This window comes from Poecilia reticulata, unplaced genomic scaffold (assembly GCF_000633615.1).
Source record: "Poecilia reticulata strain Guanapo unplaced genomic scaffold, Guppy_female_1.0+MT scaffold_538, whole genome shotgun sequence".
Lineage (NCBI taxonomy): Eukaryota > Metazoa > Chordata > Actinopteri > Cyprinodontiformes > Poeciliidae > Poecilia > Poecilia reticulata.
The window spans coordinates 22-12,211 of NW_007615295.1; the positions used below are offsets into that span (position 1 = coordinate 22).

At 41.3% G+C, this 12,190-nt stretch overlaps 1 protein-coding gene across 3 annotated transcripts; it reads left to right on the forward strand.

The window, feature by feature from the left end:
- The first annotated feature begins 1,025 nt into the window (after window positions 1–1,025).
- LOC103461063 (uncharacterized protein KIAA0825-like) lies at window positions 1,026–11,101 on the forward strand. 3 transcript variants are annotated; one of them, XM_017303572.1, is made up of 6 exons: window positions 1,026–1,122; window positions 7,910–8,069; window positions 8,424–8,606; window positions 8,787–8,972; window positions 9,069–9,393; window positions 10,698–11,087. In XM_017303572.1, the coding sequence occupies exons 2-6, from the start codon at window positions 7,944–7,946 to the stop codon at window positions 10,763–10,765; spliced, it is 888 nt and encodes a 295-aa protein (XP_017159061.1). In that variant the 5' UTR covers window positions 1,026–1,122; window positions 7,910–7,943; the 3' UTR covers window positions 10,766–11,087. The 3 variants fall into 3 exon arrangements, with proteins under 3 accessions (XP_017159061.1, XP_017159059.1, XP_017159060.1); XM_017303570.1 differs by lacking the exon at window positions 1,026–1,122 and adding an exon at window positions 1,180–1,260 and having other exon boundaries at window positions 10,698–11,089; XM_017303571.1 differs by lacking the exon at window positions 1,026–1,122 and adding an exon at window positions 1,183–1,260 and having other exon boundaries at window positions 9,582–11,101.
- Window positions 11,102–12,190: the final 1,089 nt, after the last annotated feature.

Sequence of the window (12,190 nt, forward strand, 5' to 3'; positions counted from 1 at the left end):
CCTGTGACAATCATGAACTGTGTTGCCTTTTTCACTGGTCATTCAGCTGCAGGGCATTTACTGCAGTTCTTATTTTTTCACAGTGGACAAAACTGCAAAAAAAAGTTTTCCTATATTCAAGACATGGCAGCAGAAGAAGAATTAAGAAACACTGCTTTTCTCACCTGCATAGTTTGATCTTATAAGTGATTTACTTTTACTTTTTCAATTTTCACTTCTCTAGTCTTTTTGTTGTTTTCAACTCAGAGTTCAGGAATTCAAGTTATAAATCAGTATTCTTATATGAAAAAAGCATTGCTTCTCCTTGAGACTTTTTTAAAAGGACAAAGTTGGTGAGTGTCTTCTTGACTAAATTTGATTAAAAGTGATGCTGGATTCATTGTTGTTCCTTATGGATAATTTGGATGATGACAAAGGAATCGGTTTAAGGTCAGCGCTTTCATGACTGAGCTGATTGACAAAGATTCTACCTAGAGACCCACATCAGTCTTTGACATTGATCCTGTGGTGCTTCTAACATGTTATGCATATTCAAGTTTCTTATTGCTACCGTTCAATTTATTATACCATGAATCTTTTTAGCCAATGTTCATTGAAAAAAAATGAAGCACAGTTATCTGTATTTGCTGGCAGATGCAGAGAGTTTAAGAGCACAAATAGATTGGTAATGAGTGCACTATGGGGACACTGGAGGAAAAGGAGAAATCTATATTTCAGGTCTTTTATCGTTTGTAGCGTTGTGAGGCTGAGGGCAGATGATGAAGGACAGGCTAAATGTAGCAAGTGAACAAAGCCTCACTCCGGCACCATTAGTGCCTGGGACTCATCCCTTCTTTGCTCTCCCTCACTCTCTTTCTCCCCTTTTCTCTTTTTCTTTCCTTCCTCCTTCTAAATGGGAACATAATAATTGAAGATTCCACATCTTGAAACGAAAACCCTTGGGTAGGTAATTCAAGGCTTATTACTGAAGGCCGGGCCATTTTTCTGCTTTCTAAGCATTAAAGGGTTATTTTGTGTTCCTGCAGATGGGAGAGGGATAACCATTATGAGAACAAAGCATCCAGATAATGGAGAATGGGGCTAAAAATAAGGCAATCCTCCCTTCGCCGTGGGGGACCACTGGTCAGTGTCTCCGTCAGACTACAACGAACTTCCTCCCAGACTACTTCGAACAAGTAGTCTGGGAGGGGGGGGGATGGTTCGTGGGGACATGACCAGAAAAATAAAATCATCTGAGGTCTCTCTTTTCCCTCAGCCAAGGTGGGTTGTTGGTTATACACACACGCACGCATCCATGCTCACTTCGGTAGTTCATTCGCCTCCTGCCTCGCTGACTTATCAGTGTCTGGGACAAATTACGGAAGTGGAGGAGGGTAAACGACTGACCAAGAGATGGAGCAGCTCAAGTCACCAACACCTGAGAAGGACTTCAACCTGTTTGGGGGTCAGAGTGACTAGGCTTTTACCCCATTCTCAGATGACATAGATCTACTTGTGAGCTGCTGCCTAATTGAATGAGATTAAGATGGGCTGACAACGCAGTGGGTGCCTCCAAATTGAATACTTGTAATCCATTAATCCTCATCAGGTGGGACAGCGCAAGGTGGGTGGGAGTGGAGCTGGACGAGGTGGGCCAACAGGAAAAGACCTTTAATGAAGTGTCAGCGCAGCCATGGAGGCTAAAGACAGGCTTCTAGTTTCACCCTGGCAAGGCAAATACCAGTTGGTCACCTGCCAGTCTTCATCAGGATGCATTGATTGAACTTGTAGTGCTTCTGCATGTGGCATGAACGATTTTAACTACTGAGAAATTAAAACCAAGAAAAATGAGACACCTGCTTTGGTTAAAATAGCATTCAAACTCCCTTTCAGTTAATGGCGACACTGATCTAGAGCTCTTGCAGTGTGGAGCCGACACGTGTGTTGAGCCAGTATATCAGCCGTATCAGTTCTGTGGTATCACTACCTGGACTGGGTGGCTTAGGGCACTAAGTGGCCGACAGGCTGGGACAAGACGGGATTTGTTTTCAACCTGTTCATTCAAGCCCATTCAGTCTTTTCCCCCCTAATAGAATGGGACCCTTTGATGGGGAAGATATCCAACTCTCAGGTGGTTGCTTTGGCACTGATTGAAATACAGGCTTATTTGAAAGAAAGAACTTCCTGACCCTTCTCATCTTCAACTCCCCAAGTTGTGTAGGCAAGCGTAGAGAAGTGGAGCTCCACAGACAGCCCCACAGCAGGCCACCCACACTAAATTAATTCTGACAAGGAACTTAAGATAACGTCAAAGCGCTGACTAATCGCAGGATTAGGTTTCTGTAAGTCAGGGAGCTGTGAAATATGCCATCATATCTAATAAAAGACCTCCAGTTGCTCCCCTTCTTTCTCAACACTGGGGACGATTGTGGAGAGGGGACACACTTGTGGTGTCGACTGTCTTGCTGCACTGGTCTGAAAAACAAATTTAATTTCAGCAGTGAAATTAGAACTGTGTGTGTGTAAGACGATGGACATGTTTGTCAAATGGCGTGAAGGATTCTTTCCTCCTGGTTTCTTCTTGCTCTTTTCTCATTCCCCTGGTCTTTTGTTGAGTTCTGCTCTGGCTTTTTTGCCATCAAGGCTTTGTCCTTTGTCATCTTTACACAGACAGCTGAATGGTTTTATTTCCTGCGACGGTTCTGTTTCCTACTGATTTTTTTTTACCTTCTATTCCTCTACTCTTTCTGTCTTCTTCCCCTGGCATCTCAGTGTGGTGAAAGTCATCAAGCTGGGAGCTAATCCCGGCAAGTTGATTAGGCTGCCAGTGGCACTCACGCCAATGGGCAAAAGGTCACTGCATTGTGAAGAACTGGATGGACTTCTTGACACAGACCATCCAAAATGACTTTATAACTTGCGGCACGAGGCCCTAAGGAGGGGTAATTGAAAGGTGAGAGTAAAGAAAAGGAAATTAAGTGAGTAAGAGTTTTTAGAGGAGAGGGAAAAAAAAAAGATGGGAAATAAAGAGAGAAAAGACTGAGCTTGAAATTGTGTCTGAGGATGATGCTCCTGTAGCCATTACGAGTGCATTGTTTTAGCGAGAGACGGCAATAGTGAGATGTTGGGAAGCTTAATGAAAAAAAGAATGAAACCCAAAGGACATTGTTCTTTCTGTCTATGGCTTGAGATTAGTTGCACAGAAGGTGGTTAAAAGAGCATTTGTCTTAGTCACTGTTTCTTTATCCTTCACTCATGCTTGAGATCATGAAGTAGGCATAGGTCATATTGAATATTCTATACAATATCTTAGTTTTTTTGTGTGGCTGTTTTGCATCAGAGCTAATTTCTACAAACTGCCTTATTAATACAATGGCCATCCATTACATATGAGCACTGGAGAGATTGCTAGTGATACATTCTCAAAACATTCTCTTCTCAATGTTAATTTATTGCATAGATAAAAAAATGCAAGAGGATTTAATAGTGTATGAGAAAAAACACACATTTTGGCTAATTTGATGGATTAGATGATCTCAAAAATGCATCTGTTGTGAGGTGTTCCTGGCCTGCGAGGTCCAAGAAAGAAACAACAGTGAATCGGCAACAGAATGGTCAAGGCTCAGACTCAGATGGAGAACAAACGCTGGCCACTCTGGGCTGATTCAACAGACTACTGCAGCTCAGTTTGCTGAAGAAGTTGAAGGAGTCTAAAAGAATGGTACTTTTTTGGCTGTAAAATGACTTAAAATACCACATGGTCATAGATTGACCGTATCCATGGCCTGGATTGCAACGGACCTGCACTGGACTGGTTTACTTTCTTTGTCAAGCTTTTAAGGATTCCAAAGACAACTGAGTCCACATCAACAGTTGTCCTGGAGCTGTCTGGAGTTGTTTGGGGATGTATGACATTTCATAGCACAGCATACTATGAAATCCATAGTATGCTGTCCATAGTATGCTACATTTCCCACACTTTCTCCCAGTGGAAAGGTGAAGGGGACTGGATAGTAGCAGAGTTTGATAAGATAGCTGAGCACCCAGCGTCATTTCTTTGCTGCCCGGCACCCATTTCCAACCAGTCAGTTCGGTGCAGAGTGGCTGTGACGCCGGGCGTCCTCCTGACTACCTGCTGGGAGCATAAGCTGTTTCAGCTCAGTGTCAAAAACTGATGTGAAGTCGTTGTTGATTTTTATTCTTACTGTTGAGTTGATTGGTGGTTGGCAAACGTTTATTTGATGTTCATTATTGCCACCTACTGGTGAGGAGTGTGGGTCAGAATAGCTATATTGTTCAAATATTGTTAATCATCAATGATGATTCACTAATGATATGAGTTATCTCAGGTTCCACAAGAAAATATGAATTGAGCTTAAATGCACTTCAATTTAACTCAGTAAAATTGAAATGCTACTTATTTTCAGATTGACTGGTATTTTATTTCCAGATATTTTACTTCTCAAAATAGTTAATGTAATGTATACCACCATGGATGTTTATATGGGCAGAAATAGGAATCTTCAAATTCAAATAAATTTTATTGCTCCCAAAGGGAAATTATATATGTCAGGAAAAATGTTTTCCTGACCCCATATAGTTTTTATTTATGTTTTACTGTAAAAATGAAAAAAAAGAAGAAAGATTTTATTTTTTAGCATTGAATAAATATAGTCAAATTAAAGTTTTTGGGTTTTTTTGGGCGGGGGAGGTTAGGTGAGTTAGGGGTGGATTAGAAATGTTTCGGTGTGAGTTTGCTCTAAAGCAATAAAAGATTCATTTATTTTCCCTGTAAATAACTTGAATTAAATTAAAACTAATGTGTTTAGCAATTACCAAAGAAGGTCCCTAGATATCAATTCTACCACGCAACTTTGTGGGAAGAGTGAAGTTAACAGCCTAGTGTCTATTTTCCTTTTTAATGAACTTCAGAGAGTGGGTAGAAAGTGAGCTGCAGATGGGAACCCATTTGAAACCTGCTGTCTATGTAAAGTCCTGGGGTGGAGCCCTGAATGAATGTTTTATGTTTTATGACTTACTATAAACACACATATAGCATTTTGTGCAGCCATCCAATTTGAAGCAATCTTCCATCAGAGGACATGACAAATGACTGAAAACTATTTGGAAATCTTAGTCAACTGGTTCAGTTGATGAATTTGCTCCTTCTTCTCTCTACCTTTACAAAACAGTCACAGTAATCCACAGTAGACGTTCTTTTATATTAATTACAACAAGTAAAGGCTAAGGTGTCTTCATCCTTTTGCTTTGTTTGGATTTGTCAGAAATCCACCTGGAATTTTTGGAATCAAAACCTTTTCGCATTTACGTTTCAGACGCAGGATAATATATTTCCCGTACAATGTGCATACCAACACGAGACAAAACAGGGGACAAGCACAGGTTGAGGCGTTTGTATGTTTTAAAGATGTGTTTAACAAAAAGAATATTCCGTGTTAAATAACTTTAAAAAAAAAAAGAAAAAACAGTTTATAACCTGAGCTTGTGTCAGTGAGTTCAGTGGCAACAAGAGAATAACACAAGAGGCATCATCTGGTCTGCCAAGAAAAGAAGAAGAAGCAAAGTAGAGTTACGAGAAGGTAGTTAACACAAGACAGAGGGATGCCATTAGGCAGCGTTCGGTCTAGAGGATATCAACTTGGAACAGTCTATAACATTTTATCCCCGTGCGTTTTCCCCCTCTGAAATGAAACTGTGTCAGATTGAACGATTATTTAATGAGATGCTATTGCGGGACATCTGGATCCGTTCATGACTTGGGAGCAAGCAGGAGGCAGTTTATAGGCCTGCAATACAGGATGAGCTGTTTGATGACCAACAGGCATTTTGGCTTTACATTATCTATACTAACACATAAAGTCACACAAACTCTGACATAAAAATTACTATTTCTACTGATAATATATATAAGTCATTAGTTAATGATTTTTGTTAGAAAAAACAAAAAACACGTCCAATGCTTGTAGGTTTATAGAAGAAATTTGATTAAAGGAAAAGTAACTTTTTGTTGATTTTCCTAATTATATTTCCCTATAGGTTTTAGTTCATCAGCAATTGTGTTATCTAATGAATCATTTGAGCCCTGTAGCGTCATGCTCTGCTACATACTCTCATTTTTGGAGCTTTGTGTAAATCTACACCTGTCAGTGTGCAGCCATGTGTGCACACACAATCAACCCTCACCCTAAAACATTGTTTAATTATGCAGGTATACCGACATTCTGACACTGTCTTGGATCCAAATATATAAGCATCGATTTGCATGGAAATGACTAAACATGTGGAGCCCAAAGTTGTCATTTCTAATCTGTCATATAAAGGGGAAACCGAATAGCTGGTGCAGTCTGTTAACATCAAAAGAATGGTGTTTGTGTATATGTGTGTGTGTGTGTGTGTGTGTGTGTGTGCGTGTGCGTGTACGCGCGCGTGTGTGTGCGTGGGTGTGTGCGTGTGTAAGCTGAGGGAAGACATGAGAAAGCAAAAAGTGTGTATGTCTGATGCCTGCCGATGCCTGTAATGCCACTTCACTCCAGATGCTTAGCGCGCACTCACACACTGATATATTGGTGTCTGTGTTCATTACTGCTGATGTGTCTATATCTGTCTTCACACGGTACAGACACTGAATGAGAGGCGGGGGGCGGGGGAGATGAATACGATGCCGTGTGTACGTCAATGTCTGTGTTTCTATTTGACTTTTGCTTGGTTTTGTTTCTGTGCATTTGTGCTGAAGTGCTGCTTTCTTTATTTGATTGGGTTGCACTTGAACATTAGGATGCTACCTTGGGGAGACAATTTTTCCCACAGTCGCACAATGCTGAAGGACTGGAAATCTAGATGGGAAACTATTGGCTACAGGAACAGTTTTAACCAGGCTATTGTCATAATCTCAGTTACAGTGCTTTGTAAAAATAATCATACCCATTAAATCTTTTCACATTTTGTCAGGTTTTTCATGTGACAGACAAACCCACATGGTTCATAAATGACAGGACTGGGAGAAATCAGCCAAAAGGCCCATGGTGACTGTGGAGGAGCTGGAAAGGGAGAATCTGTCGAGCAGACAACTCGCCATGCACTCTAGAAATCCAACCTTTATGGAAGCGGGCAAGAAGACAGTCGAGGTTAAAGGAAAAACATAAAACTTTTGTTGTGGACAAAGCAAACGTGAAAAAATTACCTCTGTTCACCTAAAACCAGTACCTTTCTTGGCTGTATATTTGGTCAAAACTAACACTTTCCTTACACCCGAACACAACATTCCCTGAACATACAGAGAAACAAGGTGGTAACAGCATCAACATTTGAGGATACTTTTCTGTAGGAGGGACAGGGAAGTTGGTCAAAGTTGTTATGAAGAAACTAGTTTTATTGTGGGGCGCTGCAGTGGCGCAGGAGTAGAGCGTGCGACCCATGTACAGAGGCCTCAATCCTCGATGTCACCGTCACAAATCCTGGCCCGATGACCTTTTCCGCTTGTCTTCTCTCACAAGAAGAGTGATTGAGATTTTGCTACTTTGCCAAGAAAATATGGTTAAACATCTATGTGGAAGGGCGGTAGAGACATATCTTCAGTTACTTGCAAGACTGACTTAGGGAGCTAAACATCCTTGACACATGTTTCATATTTCTTTTATTTTTTCTTTCCACTTCCCAATATTTCATTACTTTCTGTTGGTATATCATATAAAGAAATCCAATGAAATACATTGTATTATGTGGTTTTACTGTGACATAATGTTGATCTTTTGGCAGATCTGTGTAGCATATTTCATTTAATTTGATGCTGTCAGAATTAAACACTCGCTCAATAAGTGCAATTTCACATGCAATATCTTGAAAACACTTTTCTTTTAAAGAGTTTTATTCCTTTATCAGTCGTCTAATGATTCATCTTTCTTTCATTCAGCATAGAGCAGCATCTGAAGGAGCTCCAGGCCAAAATGGGAGACTTCAGAACAGGGGATCATCCACCCAGTCCCACAGAGGTCTTGCAGTGGTTCAACACGAGGGCACAAAACTCCCTGAAGCCTCTTTCCACAGACACTTTAGACTTCTTCAGAGCTCTGGTAATGTATTAGGTCAAAGGTCAGCAATGTTCTCAATCTAAAAAGCCATTTTTGCTCTTTGCAATGAAATAAAAATGTGGCATAGAACCATGTAAATTATTACTTTATGTGTACTAATTTAATTTTAATAAAATTAAATTGACTACATTTTAGTCTATGTAAATTTCAGGATTTTCGGACAAAACAAACCATCTCACCAAGCCAGTTAGGCCTGTTGAGTGGGTATATTTATGAAAAATAAATATAGATTGAAAAATCCTTCACATCTGAAAAACAACTTTGTGCAGTTTTTGTTATATCTTCAGATCAACTTCTCCCAAATTAATCATGTCTCTTCATAAATCTTGCCTTCAGCAACAGTACCTTAAATCAGAGGAAGAGGGGAAAGAAGAAGTGACACTTCAGCTCCTGCTGAATGTCTCTGCCCAGTGTGGAGTCTATTTTCCTTGTCCATCCTCTTCTCCCGCTCTTCATCCTCATCTGCCTGGCTCCTCTGTCCACTCCGTACACATGGTTAAAGATGACTCTGCAGTAGAGGTAATGCGCCATTTCTCATTCAGTTCAGTGTTTCAGTGTTGGGTTAATGAATTTCAGTTTTAGTTTAGCAGCTAAGTGTTGTGAAATGAGGGTTCAATCAACAGTCTGTATTTTGTTAGAACGCCACCTGAGGTAGTAATTACCTAAATATTTTTCTGACATTTTCTCATTCCATTTGAGATCCAAGAGGCGTGGGATCCTGTGCGTCTCCGGCTGCGACGCTTCCTGATGGACCGGCTCTCATGCCGCACCTCAGGACCTCCTGGCTCCCCTCAGCTCTCCACCATCACCATCCTCGAGCGGGTCAACTGTTTTAAGCAGCTGTTTTTTCTCTACCCTGAATGTGAAGTGGTCACAGGCTACCAGGTGCCGTTTGAATCACTTCTGTATTTAAGACAACTTCATAAATGCCGAAGGATATTTTTACAATAGCAATAACCCTAACCCCAACCCTAACCCTAGGGCCTGAAACAGAAGTACGTGCTTAGCATCCTGCATTCAAGCATGAGCTCCAGCCCAGGTGGTGAGTCCGGCTTCGACAGACTAACGACGGGTTTCTGCAACGTGGTCCAACATGTGACTCAAGCTCTCACCGAGGAGCTCCAGGTTCTTTCAAGGGTGGTGGAGCCCGAGGTCGTCCTCGGATTTTTAAACGTAGCTTATTTTGGTGCCATCACCCAGGAAATGACTTCCCAAATGGAGAGAGAATTTGAAACCGCTCAAAGAGACAACACAGCGCTGAGTGGCAAGACTAAAAAATACTCCGTAATGTCCCGAGCAACTGTAGGTGAGTAATTTGCTTTTTATTTTATCTTATGTCATTCTCATTTGCACAGGCTTTTGTGGCTCTGTTTATTCCGATGTGCGCTTTTGTCACTTCATTTCTACCCTCTTTACTCCTCTCTTTCTTTCTCTTATAAATGAATAAAGGTTAGTTTCCATATCCTTCCCCTCTCTTTTTATTTTGTTCTCCAGCTGCGGCGTGCTAAATCCAAGGCCTTTCTGATGGACTCCTGTTACCATTGTAATTGCTTTTTTTTTTTGTCTTTTATTTTACTAACACCCTCCCTTCTCCTCCCTGCCAGACAGAAAGCCCTGTTCCTGAGGCTAAGGCTTAATATGTTTGCATTGGTGATCAAACTAAGTCCTAATCTCAAATAGGACTTTTTAAATACAGAAATTAAGGCCTAATGAAAAGAATATTCACGCAATGTACATTATATGCACTTAATTCTTGGGATGGGCGTCTTTGCTTCAGATTCTGTTTGTGCGGTGTATTATGAATATAATCTTCCTGTGGGTTTTCTGAAGTATTGAGGAAGCCAAGGCTGCTTTAAAAGAGGCCTTCAGCAGGTCTGCATTGCTGGCTCTGGTTTCTCTCATCTTCCTTTTGACTCTTCTTCCCAGATGTGGGCTTCAGGTCAGGCCACTCTAGTTCTAGGTTATGGTGCCCGTGACTTTGTCTCTGGCTCAGAAGTTCAACACTTGTGCTACACCTTGTGAATATTTCTCTAATGTTGCACAATCCCCTCACTATTGCGGATTATCCCTACTGATTGTGCACCGTTTTTTTTTTTGTTTGTTTGTTTTGTTTTTTACCAGACTTTCTCCACTTTTTCTTCCACTCAACCTTCCATTAATACAATTGAATATAGCTTCATGTGAACAGCGAGCTTCTTTTGCAATGACACCTTTATGGCTTACCTTCCTTATGGAGGTTGTCAGTGACTAGTGTCAAGTCAGCAGTCTTCCCTGTGACTGTGTGGACAATAGCGTGACAGTTTTTATGAATGAGTTTTACTTCTTGAATGTCTAAAATAAATAAACTTTTCAATCATACTCAAAATTATTGAATTAACCTGTGACACAGAGGGAGTTGTCTGTGGTAAAGCCTTTTGGTGACGGGGTTTATGCATCGACAGAGAAGAGCAGAGACCCTTACGCACCATGTCACTTCTGATACTACGGATCCCCTCACATTCTCTTTGTTTGCATCGTATTGGCCTATTTACAACTTGCTGAGAGTAAAGATTCACAATAAATAACAACAACAAAAAAAAGTCTGTGAGCCATTGTTTACTTTTTCAAAAGGGTACACATGCCAAGCCTCCCTGCGGAACGGGAAGAGGAGTGCTTTTGCATCTGCCATTCTTCGATAAACATACCACCAGCCTCGCCACTTTTTCTTTTTTTTTTCCTCTCTCTCTCTCCCCCTTTCCCTCCTTACCTCTCTTCCCATTTTCCCTCTCTGGTTTTTCCTTTCCCTCTCCTTAAACGTGAGATGAGAGGAGGCAGCCAGGATAATTGGCCATGCGTCAGTTGGGCTGTTTGATCACGTAACGCGGCGGAGGCTACACACCTACGTGCCGTTCAACAAACCGTCAAATGTAGCACCGGAGGCAGAACACGGCTCCAAAGGGAGCGAGGGACCCGTGCTGTGTAATGATGGTAAAATGGAGCAGTTTTGCCTGTGCTGCTTTTACTTATGTGTTTGTGTTTGTGTGTGTGCGTGTGTGTGCAACATCTACAACTGGGATTACATTTTTGTGTTGTTCATGTTTAAAGTCTCCTCCAAATAAAAAAAAAAAAAAAAAAGGCAGATTCTTAAGAACCACTCCAAATGCCCGTGGCTCTCTAAAAAGCCAATGCTGGAACATTAATGCATAATCTGCTTTCACACTCTACTGTCTGCCTACTGTATGCAACACACATAATTGTCAAGACAATTATGACGGTGTCAAAGAAAGTGATTCTCTTTTCATAAGCCTCCAATGACTCCTAAGATCCCTCCCTCTGCTCCTGCTGTGTTATTGTTTATTGTGAAGTAAAGGAAGGCGGTAGGTATATTTTGATGAGGGCCTTGCTGGTGGGGAGGCACAGGGGTGGGAACGCCGTTTGCTCCCGGGGGAGCTGCGCTGTCTGCAGCATCAGCCACTGTCAAACCACTGAACCATTTAACAGCTTTCACAGCAAGATCTGCCTCCTCTTTTAACCTCACCGACTCAAAGGCAGGCAGATGCGAAGGGTCCCAACACCCCACCCTGCACCACCTCCATCCTTTTTCGTCTTTTATTCTATCCGTCACATATCCTTCCTCTTTCTTTTCTTTTCCCATTTTGCTGTACTTCTCTAAGTGTATCGGAGCGAACAAAAACTTGACTTTACCAGCGCACCTCGCTGAGTTCAAGTGGGAATGTGAGGGTGGTCCAAGTCTTCACATGTATGTCTCTCTAAGAGGGTTTGAAATGGTGCCGTGGTGAATACTACAGGAAGTTGTTTCCTTTTCTTTTTGGCAGGGGGTCTGAGATAAGTCAAATAAACAAAATTTTGTGGATGGAAAAATCCAAACATGACATAAAATGTTGAAAGTATAAATTTTGGAGTAGAGGAATCTTTGCTGTCATATTTCATCGCCTTCTATTAAAAATGTTTTTGACACTCGACAAGTGTCCAAAAAGTTGCATTTTTGTTTTGTAATTGTCTGAAGGCCTTCTGTGAGAAAAATGTCCTGACTGCAGGTGTATAAGATGTTGTGTGCCATCTTCAGGCGCTCGCTTATACTGTAAAAACTTTTGGGGCTAAAT